The 17,341-nt window shown below is 40.6% G+C and overlaps 1 protein-coding gene across 4 annotated transcripts in view; it reads right to left on the bottom strand.

Annotated features, from left to right (window-relative positions):
- The window catches only part of TFRC (transferrin receptor), a 30,720-nt gene extending 14,613 nt beyond the window's left edge, over positions 1 to 16,107 (bottom strand). The window contains exons 1-7 of one of the 4 annotated variants that reach the window (XM_024996557.1): positions 15,326 to 16,107; positions 8,605 to 8,663; positions 7,856 to 8,066; positions 7,156 to 7,363; positions 5,718 to 5,867; positions 5,228 to 5,336; positions 2,640 to 2,753 (exon numbers count right to left, since the gene is read on the bottom strand). In XM_024996557.1, the coding sequence (XP_024852325.1) occupies positions 2,640 to 2,753; positions 5,228 to 5,336; positions 5,718 to 5,867; positions 7,156 to 7,363; positions 7,856 to 8,066; positions 8,605 to 8,640 (828 nt within the window). In that variant the 5' untranslated portion in view covers positions 8,641 to 8,663; positions 15,326 to 16,107. Of the gene's footprint in view, positions 1 to 2,639; positions 2,754 to 5,227; positions 5,337 to 5,717; positions 5,868 to 7,155; positions 7,364 to 7,855; positions 8,067 to 8,604; positions 8,664 to 15,090; positions 15,251 to 15,325 lie in introns of those variants that run through there. The other 3 variants (XM_024996516.2, XM_024996657.2, NM_001206577.1) reach the window with 3 other exon arrangements.
- Between the last annotated feature and the right edge of the window lie 1,234 nt (positions 16,108 to 17,341).

Here is a 17,341-nt window from a genome sequence, read left to right on the forward strand (position 1 = left end):
AATACTATTCAGTCAGAAAAAGAAATGAAGCACTGATTAATGGTACAGCGTGGATGAACCTTGAAAACATTATGCACGTGAAAAGAAGCCAGTCAAAAGAGGCAAAATATTGTATGATTCTGGTCATATAAAATGTCCAGAAGAGGCAAATCCATAGCAACAGAGTAGATTAGTGATTGCCAGGGACTAGAAGGAGGGAAGAATGGGGAGTAACTGAAAATGGTATAGGGTTATCTTTAGGATATAATGAAAATATTCTGGAATTAGATCATGATGGTAGTTGCACAACCTGTGTATATACTAAAAACTGAATAGTATACTTTAAAGAGTGAATTTTATGGTATATTGATTATATATCAATTTAAAAAGTAAAAAACACTTCCACTCCAATGTGGTTGCACAATAAAGCTTAACTAACTCTTAAAGACTAGAGATCTCTTCAAGAAAATTAGAGATACCAAGGGAACATTTCATGCAAAGATGGGCTCGATAAAGGACAGAAATGGTATGGACCTAACAGAAGCAGAAGAGATTAAGAAGAGGTGGCAAGAATACATAGAAGAACTGTACAAAAAATATCTTCATGACCCAGATAATCACGATGGTGTGATCACTGACCTAGAGCCAGACATCCTGGAGTGTGAAGTCAAGTGGGCCTTAGAAAGCATCACTACGAACAAAGCTAGTGGAGGTGATGGAATTCCAGTGGAGCTATTTCAAATCCTGAAAGATGATGCTGTGAAAGTGCTGCACTCAATATGCTAGCAAATTTGGAAAACTCAGCAGTGGCCACAGGACTGGAAAAGGTCAGTTTTCATTCCAATCCCAAAGAAAGGCAATGCCAAAGAATGCTCAAACTACCGCACAATTGCACTCATCTCACACGCTAGTAAAGTAATGCTCAAAATTCTCCAAGCCAGGCTTCAGCAATATGTGAATCGTGAACTTCCTGGTGTTCAAGCTGGTTTTAGAAAAGGCAGAGGAACCAGAGATCAAATTGCCAACATTCGCTGGATCATGGGAAAAGGAAGAGAGTTCCAGAAAAACATCTCTTTCTGCTGTATTGACTATGCCAAAGCCTTTGACTGTGTGGATCACAATAGACTATGGAAAATTCTAAAAGAGATGGGAATACCAGACCACCTGACCTGCCTCTTGAGAAACCTATATGCAGGTCAGGAAGCAACAGTTAGAACTGGACATGGAACAACGACTGGTTCCAAATAGGAAAAGGAGTACGTCAAGGCTGTATATTGTCACACTGCTTATTTAACTTCTATGCAGAGTATATCAGGAGAAACGCTGGGCTGGAAGAAGCACAAGCTGGAATCAAGATTTCCAGGAGAAATATCAATAACCTCAGATATGCAGATGACACCACCCTTATGGCAGAAAGTGAAGAGGAACTAAAAAGCCTCTTGATGAAAGTGAAAGAGGAGAGTGAAAAAGTTGGCTTAAAGCTCAACATTCAGAAAACCAAGATCATGGCATGGCATCTGGTCCCATCACTTCGTGGGAAATAGATGGGGAAACAGTGGAAACAGGGTCAGATTTTACTTTTTTGGGCTCCAAAATCACTGTAGATGGTGATCGCAGCCATGAAATTAAAAGACGCTTACTCCTTGGAAGAAAAGTTATGACCAACCTAGACAGCATATTGAAAAGCAGAGACATTACTTTGCCAACAAAGGTCCGTCTAGTCAAAGCTATGGTTTTTCCAGTGGTCATGTATGGATATAAGAGTTGGACTGTGAAGAAAGCTGAGCGCCGAAAAATTGATGCTTTTGAAATGTGATATTGGAGAAGACTCTTGAGAGTCCCTTGGACTGCAAGGAGATCCAACCAGTCCATTCTAAAGGAGATCAGTCCTGGTGCTCTTTGGAAGGAATGATGCTAAAGCTGAAAGTCCAGTACTTTGGCCACCTGATGCGAAGAGTTGACTCACTGGAAAAGACTCTGATGCTGGGAGGGATTGGGGGCAGGAGGAGAAGGGGACGACAGAGGATGAGATGGCTGGATGGCATCACTGACTTGATGGACGTGAGTCTCAGTGAACTCCAGGAGTTGGTGATAGACAGGGAGGCCTGGCATGCTGTGATTCATGGGGTCGCAAAGAGTCAGACACGACTGAGCGACTGAACTGAACTCTTGCAGAGAATTCAAAATATAAATAATAAAAACCCTTCCAAGACAACCACTGTCTTTCCATTCTAAGCCCTTGTATAGGTGACTTTTTATTTTCCTTTTTATAAAACACAGTTATAACTGAATCATATACATTAATATATATATATAGAGAGAGAATGTATGTGTGTGTGTATATATACACATAAACCTTGGTTTTATATATATATATAACTTGGTTACACAAACACAATTTAAATGTCTTTCACTTAAGCATTTCTCATAACTCCTTTTTTACTGGAGAACAATTATTGCAAAGTACTCCAAGTAGATATGCCAGTTTCAGAAGTATCCTATAACTTTAGATAACAGGAACTTATTTGATTTGTAGAGTACTTTAATAAATTATATTATCAGGTATGAGAGTTTAACACTGATGGTTTTCAGAATGTAAGAAAATTAACAATACCATTTAGCTATAGAATGATTTTATATATTTAATAACTCATACTCACCTTTTCAGCAAAACTGATTTTTCCAGCTCTTACAATCACTAAAGATCCATTTACAGGCATATTTAAATCCTCAAAGTCTTGTTTAGTGCCAAAATTAGCATGGACCAGTTTGCCCTAGGATAAAGACATTAGATTCAATGAGCATTATGGTATTAGAACAATGACAGAGTCTGCTGAAAGCTGAGTGCCAAAGAATTGATGCTTTTGAACTGTGGTATTGGAGAAGACTCTTGAGAGTCCCTTGGACTGCAAGGAGATCCAACCAGTCCTTCCTAAAGGAGATCAGTCCTGGGTGTTCTTTGGAAGGAATGATGCTAAAGCTGAAACTCTAATACTTTGGCCACCTCATGTGAAGAGCTGACTCATCTGAAAAGACCCTGATGCTGGGAGAGATTGAGGGCAGGAAGAGAAGGGGACGACAGAGGATGAGACGGTTGGATGGCATCACCGACTCAATGGCCATAGGTTTGGGTGAACTCCGGGATTTGGTGATGGACAGGGAGGCCTGGCATGCTGTGGTTCACGGGGTCGCAAAGAGTCAGACACAACTGAGCGACTGAACTGAACTAAATATTCATATCTTTCATTACCTTATGATACCTTTCATTTAATTAACATTGACTATTTATGTTAATTTACATTGCTTCAGATATTTGGGAGAAAGAGAAAGGATAATTAAAATATGCTTAAGCAAAGAGGTATCTGTCATTAAAAACACTGTAGACTAGCCAAGGCAGAACCAATTACATAATGTTCCTATACTTGAACTGCAGATAACCAAGGACATAAGAATTAACTGAAAGCTGTGATAATAAATCCATCCAAAAGTTGTTTTAGAATAAACTAAACTTGCAGAGATCAACTTTTAGATGTTTATGTAAGTTGTCATCATAATGCTCCTAAACTCTATCAGAGTTCAGATGAATGGCTATAAACTGACATTAGCAACTAAATATCTAAACACAGATAGCATTCAGGTGAACTAATCCTCTCCACATTCTTTAACAGAACAACCTACTGAGAGAGTTAATTCTTAGGTAGGTTGATAAGACGTCCAGGGCCCCCAAGGAGAAGAAAGGGGTCTCTTGAGGAGAAAAGGACAAACATTTTTTTCTACATTCCTTAGTCTTAGTCACAGAAAATGTTTTTCCCAGAACTAATGATTACACGTTAGGGGACGACAGAGGATGAGATGGCTGGATGGCATCACTGACTCGATGGTGATGGACAGGGAGGCCTGGCGTGCTGTGATTCATGGGGTCGCAAAGAGTCGGACAGGACTGAGCAACTGAACTGAATGATTACACAACAAAGCTCATCTTGCTCAAGGGTATATTTTTCCTTAAGCTCTGTACCTTGGTTATCTTGTTATATTAAGACTTATGGGAATGGGTCTGGTAAGACCTTTCTATTGTTCGTTCTAACTTTGTTAATTTAAGATGTATGTTGTGGGAGTGGGTCAGGTAAACACATATAAGGCCTTGATACACTAGTGAGTGGGGGCGCTCTGTCCTCTTCTGATGTCTATGTCAGTAGCTTTGTCTGTCCTTTTTCACTGTCATAAAACTTCTGCCACACAAAAGGTCTTGAGTGATCAAGCCTGGTCCCTGGTCCCGAAGCTAAATCTTCTTCAGAGATCACGAATCCAAAATTGTTGACTGTAAACTATTACTACCTACCTCCAAAACACTGGCTTGTGGGTGGCCAGTGAAAGTGATACAGCACAGGCAACCAGGAAGACAGAGAAGAACCATAAAACTTCATTTGGCTCAGAAGACAATCTTCAGATAAGACTCTGGCATATAAATATGTGGATTTTAACCTAAAAAACCTAGATAGATCTAGCTAGCTATTTTTCAACTTCTATAGTAGTTTGGCCAAAGTTGCCTAAATTTTAAAAGATCAAGCAGTAAAGCATCAAACTAACATTAGACTCCAGCCAAGATGGTTATTTACATCTGCCTCCACATAAGGGTGAATCTGATACATGAATTCATTCAGTAAATCCTAGCATGTGTCAGGCACTGTCCGAGGCTCTGTGACATAGCAAAAAATGAAACTAACTCCTAGCCCTTTGTGTAGCTTACATGCTAGTGTGGAAACAAGTGAATAATGTCAGGCTCTGTACTTACAGGGTAAGGAGAAGGGACTGGAGGAAGGCCATTTTTGATAAGATAATCAAAGAAGACTTCCCTAGGGAGGTAACGCTGGAGAAGAGACTCCAGTGCAATGGGAGGGAAGAAGCCATGCTGATATTTAAGGGAGGAGTGGGACAGACAAAGAGAAAGGCGATCTAGAAAGGCCTTGAGGTGGGAGCATGTTTGAGTTAGAGTGTTTGAGGAACAGCAGGGAGGCGAGAGTGGCCACAGCAGAGTGAGTGAAGAGCAGAGCAGCAGAATCACTTAGGGCCTTGCCAACCAAGCTGAGGACTCGGGATTTTAACTGTGGCATAGGAGGGATGAGAACAAAAATATCCCATGACCAGCTACATTTTACAAGTAAACTTATACTAAGAACAGGAAAAGACAATGAGTTTTCGAGCTATTCAACAGGGGAATAAGAATCATGCATGGCTTTGCCTTACTCACAGTAACGGTCGCAGCCTTACTATATGCCACGTAACCCTCAGGACTCTCCACTGGGTATGCCTGACTGCCGTTACCGCTTGTACTCACTATAGACACCGAGTTTTGAGAACTGTGGGGGAAAAAAAAAAGGTTAAGGGAAAATGAAGTGAAGGCATCTTTGAGAAAAAAATTAAATGGATTTAATACATTTAGCATTTGACATACATTATTTATTTTGAAGGTCTTTGCTATAATTAGGGCTTCCCTGGTGGCTCAGATGGTAAAGAGTCCACCTGGAATGCAGGGACCCAGGTTTGATCCCTAGGTCAGGAAGATCCTATCAGGCAAGATGGTAGGAGTGAGGTTACCCATTCCAGTAATCTTGCCTGGAGAATTCCATGGACAGAGGAACCTGGTGGGCTACAATCCATGGGGTCACAGAGTCAGACAATAATTAGCACACCTGAGAATAGCTAATTCTATAAAATGAGGTTACCATCTTTCAACATACCTGCCTTTGACCTGAATCTTAATAAAATGTTCATCATGCCAGACTTTGCCGAGTTTACAGTCCTGTAATTGATTTTCAATGAAAAAAGCCAAACTGGTATCTTTTTCAGATCCAGCTTCACGTGGGACATAAGAATTTTCATTCAGCATCCTGGAGGGGAAAAAACTCACTGTTAAATGAACTAAAGTTTAACTTAAACACTGAACTCAAATATCAAGCAAGTTGTCTTAAAAGCATAACTCAATAAAATAACTGTAACCCAAAATTCTGGATTAACCAGAAAGAGACAAGCTTAGAAGGAAAAGAAAAAAAAAAGCATCTATATTTGCAGGAATTAAACCTCTTTATCTACTGTAAAGCCTCATCCCTATATATCTGCTTAGGGTAATTTTAGGGGAAAAGAGTATCCATAAGATCTGCTCTAAGCGAAATGAAAGACAGTGTTACTGTTGGTGTATTCAAGACATACAGCTTCAATTTCACTTCTTGAAGCATTCTGAATATCCCAGAAGCAAAACTCCTCTTCGTTTTGATATCTCATGACTCTTTGTAAATATACACATCACATGAGTTATATAATCTTTTTTGAGACTATAGCCTCACCCTCACTTTATCCATAATGCCTAGTGTACAGTACACACAAAAATATTCACCAGAAGAAGTAAAAATGCCAAGATTTCTCATTTAAGACCAAAAGAATTATTGTCCCATTGAAACTATTCGGGGTTAACAAAAGGTAAAAGATGAGCACCCCATGCTTACTGCAACTAAACAAAGCCCGTGCACGCAGCAATGAAGACCCAGTGCAGCCAAAAAAAGAAAAGTCTAAAGACAGAAACCTGAAGGATACTTCTTAGGGTATGGGTTGAGTAAGAACCAGAAGAAATCAAGAAATACTTGAGACTTGGGCTGTTGGTTAGTCCTGAGCTAGAGGATGAAAAAAGCTGCTGATTCCTTTATGGATAGTAGCAGGGCTCAGCATGACTTACAGGGGAATGAGATGGAGAATCAGAGAAGAACAAAGTCTGACAGCAAGCAACAGGCTACAAAGAACCATATGACAAAAGACCAAAAGCCTATGAATTTTCTTTAAAAAAAAGGGGGTGGGGTGGGGGGAGAATCTGCCTGCAATGCGGGAGACCCGAGTTCGATCCCTGGGTTGGAAAGATCCCCTGGAGAAGGGAATGGCTACCCACTCTAGTATTCTTGCCTCGAGAATTCCACGGACAGAGAAGCCTGGTGGGCTACAATCCCTGAGGTCGCAAAGAGTGGACACGACTGAGCAACTGACGCTTTCACTTTCACTACCCTTGACTGAAAATGTCTCGCCTGTTCTAACCAGCTTTTCCTCCAGACTGTCACCCTTGTTTTATTCCATTGCACCTAATAGTATTTGCTTAGGCACTGAGGTTGGACTTGTGAAGCAGCTCAGGCTTACTTGATGGCCCTGGCAAAGTCTACGGCATCCAGTTTTCCTGACAACGTTGATTTGAGGTCTGCCCAGAATATGCGAGGTACTCCAGGGAGTTGCTCTTCTGATTCGAAAGTTTCTGTCTCCTCTGGGCACGAAGGCTGTGTTCCTGCCTCTTTCCCACAATCTTGTGATTCCACACGTCTACAATAGCCCAAGTAGCCAATCATAAATCCTAAGGATAAAGAGTTTCAGAGGTGAATTCAAAGAATTTCATTTATACTCCGTTCCTGTAAGAATTGTTAATATTTTCAAATGCTAGCATTAAATTAAACTGTAAGGCATCTGAAAGTAAATGACACATCTCAGCTTTGTCTATTTTAAACCATTCAATCTATTATATAATAATTTCATTTTAAACAGTTAGCTTTTCAAAGCAAAGGTAACTTTTCTTCCCAGAAGCCTTCTGTGAATCCTCAGGGCCAGCATCTATGCTACAAATACCCTGTGCAAATTTCTAGTGTAACATTTGCACATTACACTGAAATGATCCCTGTGTTGCTCTTCTCCCACCAGGCTAACCTCAAAGGCAGGTGTAAAATCTTAGGCATCACTGTATTCCTGGTATCTTGCACAATGCACTACATAAATGTTTGCTGAGCTGGATGAACAAACTTCCTAGAGTTGACAACAAGGAATTTTTAAAGTTTTGAATGGCTGTTCTTACCAATCAAGAAAAAGACGATTACAGCAATGATCCCGTAGCAGACATATCCATTTAACCTTTTCGGTTTTGCGATACTGGTTTGGTTGCCCCTCATGTTACTGTCAACATTTTCTTCTTCATCTGCAGCTAATTTCATCTCCACATGACTGTTATCACCATCTACTTGCCGAGCCAGACTAAACCTGGTATATGACAATGGTTCTCCACCAAACTGAGATTTTTAAAAAAAAGAAAAGAAAGCATTATGAAGGAGAAGAAAGGGAACTGGGACATTTAAAGGAAGCTTGATCAGGTGCTACTGGGCTATTACTATGACTTGTTGTACATTCTCAAGGAAAAAGTTCCCTTTTCAAGCTAGCACACTTCCTTGTGCCCAGTTCTGTCAATAGCATAAGAGGGCTGGTTCATACACTGGCCTTTATCTCATTCAGCCTTTTCATTCAGTTTCTGTTATCATGTCTACTGATAGACATTTTGACCAGTGCTTTCTTTAGTTTATCTGAACTATCTGACTATCTCTTCACTATGCCCTGAAACTTCTTACATGATTTTCCATAATTAACTCTACTCAAGACTGAATATAACCTTCCTTTGTGAGATCTAGTACACCTCAAGACCACCACTTCAAACATAAATGAGTAACTGATGATAGCTTTGGTTATTTTTTCTTGCTTACTGGGTGAAAAGCATCTTCATATGCTTCAGACTCTTGCAAACTGGTGACAGAGAAATACATCTTAAAATCATACCAAGTTAGAGAATGCTGATCTGGCTTGATCCATCATTCTGAGCTGCCACACAGAAGAGCCTAGACACAAAACAGAGAATTAGCATAATGAGATATCTAAGAGTCAGATGCGATTGAGTGACTTCACTATCACTTTTCACTTTCATGCACTGGAGAAGGAAATGGCAACCCACTCCGGTGTTCTTGCCTGGAGAATCCCAGGGACGGCGGAGCCTGGTGGCTGCTGTCTATGGGGTTGCACAGAGTTGGACACGACTGAAGCGACTTAGCAGCAGCAGCAGCAGCAACACAGACACCACTGTATTAGACTAGTGAGGACTTTCCATTAAGTATTATATATCGTTTACTTTTAAATATATTATCACCTTTCTAGAAAGGATCTTTAACCAAGATAGTTTAACATGACAACTAAATTTAGGGTGACCCTTGACTAGCTACTGAATTGAGGGGGGGATGAGGTGAGTTGAGGACAGCCTGAAGGATATTATTGGGAGAAGTAAGAAATTTGAATACAGACTATATCCTAGACAACAGTATTGTATCAATATTAGATTTAGAATTGTGATATGGTACTGCATTTTCTGGAGGACTATGTCCTTGTTAGGAGATTAATGCCAATGGTTTTAAGCATGAAGTATCGTGATGTCTGTCACTTACTTTCAAATAGTTCACTTTAACTGAATTTACTAGACAAAGAAAAGGGACAAATACAAAAGACAATAGACTGGCACCTGAAAAAAAAAAAAAAACTAACAAAAGTAAAATTAAGCCAAAGACTGGTTATGCTACACAAATCAGTAACAAATCATGCCAACAGAAAAGGAGAGAAAACCTGATCTTTCTGATTAAATGAACAATTTCTAACAAATGATTTGATAGATCTTTGATGCAAAAAGAATAGATAAAAGAAAAGCATAGAGTATGCTATTTTACAGATGAAAAGGCCAATTATTTGAGACCTTAAGTGACTTGTTCAAGGTTGAAAACTGATCACCTAAAAATGAGGTCCAACAGCTTTCTATGAAACTGGTTTTACAGAGAGCATGTTCTCATCTCCAGAAATTTAAGAAATTACTTTTAACTTTTTTCAAAGCAAACTATGCCTCTGTAACTAAGAGTCTTAAAAGTTAAAGCACAGGTATTAATTGAAATCTAGATTTTTCTAATTAATTTGGTTTGAGTGCATCTAGATGCTTGAACGTATGTTGAGATGTATAAAAAGACATTTATTTCACACTATTTTAAAGCTTTTCCTCTAAAAGTATACTCATAGCACATTTAACACCCACACAGCAAAAAGCAAAGAAACTATACAAACTGGCATTAGAAAAGTCTCCTATCAAACTCTATTAACAAAAGAAAAAAAAAAATTTTTTTTTAATCCTCAAGCTTTAAAGACCAGAGCCAACAAGCAAAAGTTCATACTCTTAGAAGCACAATCTCACCCCATCTGGTACAAAAAGCTTATCACTATCAACACCCCATCTGGTACAAAAAGCTTATCACTATCACTGCACTCAACTGTATAAACCCAATCACTAGAGCCAGAACTGGAAGGCCCCACCCTGAACCAATTTTAATCACCCTTTTCTAGGAAAAAAGGGCTTACCAGCTTAATATGCATCTGACTCAGCCACTCCTCAAGGTTTCTAGTTTTAAATGAATTTTAAGACTAAAGTGACAACACATTCAAATAAGTGATCTAAATAAAAGGTATAAATAAACAATGAGGAGATTGAGTGCACGTCTAAAGAAACAGATATTAATAGCACATGTCATGATTTTGCATAGTTAAAATATATTTTTTACTGAGCAAACAGATACACTATTTCTATTTCAATCCCCAGACACAAAATTAAGCCTGTAACATAAAAGAAATCAAGTCAGAGGAGGAAAAAAAGTGTGACCTAGGTAATTCTCATTTTTTTTAATTAACTTATTTTTTATTGAAGGATAATTGCTGTACAGAATTTTGCTGTTTTCTGTCAAACCTCAACATCAATCAGCCATAGGTATACATATACCCCTCCCTTTTGAAACTCACTCCCATCTCCCTCCCCATCCCACCCTTCTAAGTTGATACAGAGCCCCTGTTTGAGTTTCCTGAGCCATACAGCAAATTCCGGTTGCCTATCTATTTTACATATTACCATATGTAAGTTTCCATGGTACTCTTTCCATACATCTCACCCTCTCCTCCCCTCTCCCCATGTCCATAAGTCTGTTCTCTATGTCTGTTTCTCCATCATTGCCCTGTAAATAAATTCTTCAGTACCATTCTTCTAGATTCCATATATATGTGTTAGAATACGATATTTATCTTTCTCTTTCTGATTCACTTCACTCTATATAATAGGTTCTAGGTTCATCCACCTCATTAGAACTGACTCACATGCATTCCTTTTTATGGCTGAGTAATATTCCATCATGTGTGTGTACTACAACTTTTTTATCCATTCATCTATCCATGGACCTCTAGGTTGCTTCCATGTTCTAGCTACTGTAAAGAGTGCTGCAATGAACAATGGGACACTTGTGTCTTTTTCAATTTTAGGGGTGGAACTGCTGGGTCACATGGTGGTTTTATTCCTAATTTTTTAAGGAATATCCATACTGTCTTCCATAGTGGCTGTATCAATTTACATTCTCACCAACAGTGCAAGAGTGTTCCCTTTTCTCCACACCCTCGGTAATTCTCATTTTAACTCCATCATTTAAGCCCACATCTGTGAAGAACACAATTCTATCCACATTTTCATTCTATCTAAAATGATATCCACAAAGGCTCTTCCTAAAGTTTTACCCATAACAAAATTGAGTCATTTTTTCAAAATAATTTCACCCATTAGTAAAGCTTTCTATTTAAAAGAATCCCTTAATGTTTTTTCTAACTGAAATGTGCTCTAAAAGCATGGGAGAAAAACTTTTCATACCAACCTATAAACAAGTAGTTCACAAGACTACATATATAAGCCAAACAACTCTTACTTAGCTTATTTCAAGATGTCACCATCAGTGCTAACAATCTATTACAAAAGACAACCCAAAATCACCTTGATTTTTATTTATATTAGCTTCTTGTGTATCCTTGGTGTTCTCAATGATAACTGGGAAAAATATTCAGTTTCTCACACTAATGAAAATTCAGGTAAGCAAAATCAGAGCCCCACATGTTTTGAACATGAAATGGAAGAAATGTTTTAAACTGAGCCATGGGATGGAAGACAGAAGGCAGACAAAGGTAATAGCTAGACAACAGTCCCAAGCTTCTTTCAAATTCAAATCATCTTATTCCTACTTTCTTGATATGTGGCATTAATTTTCTATTTAATTTTTTAATATGGTAATTATCTTGAGGTCTTATGCTACTTTGGGATGTCTTAAAAATCATAGGTCTGTACAAAATATATATAGCTAATGAGATTAGGTACCAAAATACACTTTCACCTACATAGAAAACATATTCAAAGCCACTACTCCACTTTACCTGAAATAAAAATAAGACACATGTTTTTTAATACAACCCCATTTCAATTTAGAAAACAAGCCACAGTTTCAAGTCCTTGGAGCTCACATAAATGAAGTTTCTCTGTCTGCTTCTCTGTTCTAGAGACCTTCACCACCTAATAACTTCACTGCCCTCTACCTTCTCCAGAATGAGACAAAATCCAGCCCCGACCTCTACCCACTAACATTCTTCCTTTGTTCTTAAAGTCCTACCCATTTCTTCCCGGATCAGCTCAAGGGCCATCTCTATGAAGCCTTCTCTGACTGATTTCTCTATCCCACAAAATTTGATGTGGAATTATGTGGTAATCAACAAAGTAAAGACAACTTTATTTTTTAACAGTACCAAGGCATGCTAAATGTACATGAGGTTCACATTTCATATAATTTGGAAATTATATGAAAAGGAGTATAATGAAAACCTTGGATGTAGACTCTTCCCATCCTTGCTACTCACTGGGCAAAGCTTGGGTAGGTAAGAAATTTTTAAAAGTAGAAAAACCTTAACCTTTACCTGGCAGAGCTCCAAGATGTCAAGTAATTGGTTATAGAAACCCATTTTGTAAACAGTTTCCCAAGACACTTATGCATTTGCAGGTGAAAATGAAAAGATTACAGGAACTTACAAAACTGCATGGCCCTTAGAACACATAGCTTGGGTATACCCAGAATGACTTATAAAGAGACGGCTGGTCAAGGTTTTTACTAGCTTTAAGAGTCTAACTTTATGAGCCTAAAATGAAAAAGTAGTGGAAGGAATCAAAGAAAACAAAGCAAAATGTTCATTCTTATTTAGCTTTCTGAGAAAATGATTGCTCAAGTTGAAGGTCAGGACCACCTGAAGTCCCTGCAGTCTATCTGTGTAGTGGTCATCTGAGAGAGCAGACAGAGGGGGCACACACACAAGAGCTCTAAAAGACCTCAGTCATTTTTAAGAGCTTTCAACTGTTGTCGGATTCAAGGTGAACTGGGAGCTTTCTTCATTACAAATAGCTACGTAATCAAAGGCAAGTAAATACCACTCCTTAGGGCAGAGTTAGCTGAGTTGTTTGCTATCCAACAGTCCTCCGCACAGGCTAGGTTCACCACCACCATTCCTTAACAAGAACATTCCATCAAAGACAAGTTGAAGGGTACTATGCTACATACAGACTTTTGGAAAACATTTCCTATCAATGACAAAATTTTAATTCTGGATTTTGTGTAACATATTGAGTCTATTACAGTCCCAAATTGAGAAAAACAACAACAAAAACAGTCAATCCTAAAGGAAGTCAATCCTGAACGTTCATTGGAAAGACTGACGCTGAAGCTTCAATACTTTGGCCACCCAATGCGAAGAGCCAACTTGGAAAAGACCCTGATGCTGGGAAAGACTGAGGGCAGGAGAAGGGGGTGACAGAGGATGAGATGGTTGGGTGGCATCACCGACTCAATGGACATGGGTTTGCGTAAACTCCAGGAGATGGTGAAGGAAGGACAGGGAAGCCTGGGGTCCTGCAGTCCATGGAGTGGCAAAGAGTCAGACATGACTTAGCAACTGTCTGAACAACAATAATCCAAAACTGAGGAAAAAACCAAAGCAAAACAAAAAACCTCACAGGACCAGTCAGTATTTTAGGGAGCCTAACCTTAATTTTCAAAGCAGAAAAATCAGGGAGGGAATTCCCTGGCAGTCCAGTGGTTAAGATTCTGGACTCCCACTGCAAGGGGCACAGGTTTCAGCCCTGGCCTGGGGAACGAAGACCCCAACCACTTCTGGAAATCACCTTAAATGTCTTGGTCAATAAGGTCAAATTCCCCAGCTCAGCAACGGAATCAGCATCTAGTATTCCAAACTCCTATCTAAGCCTCGAATAAAGGTTATCAGGTGTCCAAATACTTCTGTAATAGGATAACTATCTCCTCGTTCAACCTTCTTACCAGAAAAAGCACTAGCAATCAATTTCCTTGGCATACCCAGTCACCACAATCTGGCCTATGGCAAAATGTTAACCTGGGTCAAGTCACAACTGGCCCACCCGCCCCATTACTAGCCTACAAAGCTGTCCACTACCAACAGTGATACAATGGGCTTCCAAGGCGTTTTATATCGTCAAGCACAGCCCTTTGATACCACATCGCTAATTTCCTGATGGCAAAAGCAGATTCCAATCCAAATAGCTTTTACTTGGCCCCTAGACCATAGCTTTCACAAAGTAGAAGTCTTATTCCTACGGTCTCCCATCTGTTAGTGAGAAGAGCCTAGCAATCCAAATACCTGCGGGATTCAGTCGGCTTAGAAAAACTGAGAACCCACACACAAGGCCAACAGGCAGCGCCGAAAGATCAGGTTGTACTAGAGTTCAGATATACAGCTTACAGAAACCCTTGTCTACATGCCCAGGACACAGTCGTAATGCAGTCTACTGAGGACAGCTTTGTCCCTTTCAACAATGAGACCACGGCCCCGGCAGGCCCCGAGGAATCCAAGGGCTACGAGCTCAAGGTCATCCACGCACCCCGACAGCCGTCCCCTGGGAATACTTCCTGAAAGGGCCACGTGCTCCCCGCAGAGCGGCTCAGCGCTGCGGCAGCGTGGCTGACGCCTCGCTCCCGGGCCTGCAGCCTACGGCTGTCCCAAGAGTGCCTGCATCTTCTCAGGGCGAGCTAGTGAGGAAAAGGGATCCGGGTGACCTGGGAAGCCGGGAGCAAAATAGCAGGGCGTAGAACGACAGTGGAACACCCCTCATATCGCCCTCAGGACCCTAACAGAACCTATTCGCAGGACTGGGGGCCGAGGGGCGGAGGGCACCGGTAAGGGAAAGGTCGGGCAGCCCGCCCCGCAGCGCCGCTGCACCCCGCTTGCACCTGCAGCCTGGCTCCGCTCCCCGCCACAGCCCCTTTCCCGCCGCCACGCGGGCTACGTTCCCGCCCGCCAACCCGGAGGCGCTGCAGCCTCCGGGCGCCCCTCGCGGCTCCCCAGGCTGCTGGACCGCACCGAGGAGGGTCGCACCCAAGCCCGCTCCGAGCAGCCCCCCACAAGCTGAGGGGAGGGTAGGAGAGTCGGCGGGATTCTAGCAGCCGCGTGTCACTCACAGAAGGACCTCCCCGTCCGCTGCTTCCCGGCCCGCCACCAGTCTTTGCCGACACCCTCTGGTGGGATAACCACCCCCAACCTGCAGTTTATAGTTTGGTCCCGCCCTCTCCCTTGCGTCACTTCCTATATCACGTACACCTTCAGAGGCGCTCGGGAAAAAGACAGCCTGGGGCTAGGAGTGGACAGGCAGTCGGATGGAGTCCCTCCGCTGGAGCGCGGGACCGAGGTCGGAGGGAAAAGGCGCGAGACTGCAAGTGCAGGAGGGGTTTGGGCGAGTGGTGTACTAACTTCCTCCTCGCGTCCTTGGCTGACGCGCAGCCGCAGCCCTGCCTCCCGGAGCCCTCAGTCTAACCTTGACCGATCTTCTGGCTGTGCAGTGCAAGGTCAAATGGTGTTAGCGTTTACTCGTAAATGCTGGATACTTAAACTGAAATATTTATTTTAAAGTGTCTGTCGTTGATGGAATATTAAGTAGGCACTAAAGCCATGTTGTGAATATATGTTTTGCAGCTTCAGAAATAGGATAAGCAAAGCAGAATTAAAAGCAAAATGTAATTGTATAGCACAGGGAACTATATTCAGTATCTTGTAATAATATTTAATGGAAAAGAATCGAAAAATAGAGATATGTATTTGTATAACCAAATCACTTCGCTGTACATCTGAAACTCACAATATTGTAAAGCAACTATAATTTTTTTTAAAGGGAAAATGCAAATTTGTATTTCGGATGTATAAAACCCGCCCTTGAATCACTAAGACTGGCATAGAACTTGGCAGAATATTTTAATGCATGAGGGAATGGAAGAGAAAATAGAAACAAGCGATTTATTAGGGTGATAGAATTGTAGAACTTTGATGTTCCTTGCCATTGTTGTTATTATAGGATTGTGCAATGCGTAATAAATAAATAAAATGGACTGTTAATCACTTTCTAAACTCTGCTAGCAAACTTCTCACCGTTTCCCTCCCTTTGGTCGGTAATATACAGTGAGCGAGATTAGACACGTTTACAAATAGCCCCTAAGCGAGAATATTCTTGGGCCATAAAAAGGGTTACAGATAAAGCGCTCTCCAGGTCAGAGCCTAGAGGGAAACAACAACAGTCCTCTGAAATGCAAATCTCTTTCCCGACCTTGAGATTCTGCTCTTCCCCTTACTACCCGCAGGGATGTCTGTCCACCGCCCTTCTCTATACTCTGGTTACCTAAAGTCTCTCGCTAAGGAGAAGTATTTTAAAATCTCGTATGTAGTAATATCGCTGCACCTTAGTGGATCTACACAGAAAAAAAGCAGGGTATGGAACAGATTCGTTTTGATGGGGCCAACTTGAAATTCTGACAGCAGGTCGACTGAGTCCCTTCTCCTTCCCAGGCCGGTGGGACTTTAAAAGAAAAGAAACAATGCTGATATCCAGGTGAAAATCTTATAACCACGTGGAGAAAATTTAATTAGGAGATTGCAGGTCAGGATATAATCTATAAAAATCCAAATTAAAATGTTTACATTGACTAGAATGAAACCACAAAGAAGACACTAAAGAGCATGTCAATTATATGTTTATTTTCATGCTTTTATTAGTAACAAGGGATACAATGCAATTACATTCCTTTCACTATCCCTTTCTCCCTAGAAGCGCTGCGGGATCTCCCTCCTCTGTTATTTCAAGTAGATCAAAATTAATTTGTCATGCTTTGTTGTGGAACCTATACGGAGAGGCAACTCTGCTTTGTCTGATATTGCATACATATGTTCAAAGATTTTACTTTTTTAAATCAGAGTTTCGTTGTTGTTGCCATTATTGCATAGCATTAGCTCCCACTTCTGGAGACCAATAACTTGGATGTTTGCAATGAAATAAATTTTTGGCAACTTTATTTAAATTATTCATCATAACTGAAATGGATATTATTCAGTTTCCAGCCTTCCATGGACTTGCATAAGACTTACCTAAAATCCATGCAGTTCTTCCAAAAGGCACACAAAAATTGTTTTAAAATCATGTATACTAGAAGTTTGCATAAGGGAAATTGGAGACTAGAGAGGGGTGTACAATGTGCTTAAATAATAAACAAGCAAGTAAATAAATAAAAGCCCTGGAGATCTGGGGAAAGAGCACAAAAACTGAAGTTAAGCAACTAGAGTTCTCAAC

Source organism: Bos taurus, chromosome 1, assembly GCF_002263795.3.
Source record: "Bos taurus isolate L1 Dominette 01449 registration number 42190680 breed Hereford chromosome 1, ARS-UCD2.0, whole genome shotgun sequence".
Classification (NCBI taxonomy): Eukaryota; Metazoa; Chordata; class Mammalia; order Artiodactyla; family Bovidae; genus Bos; species Bos taurus.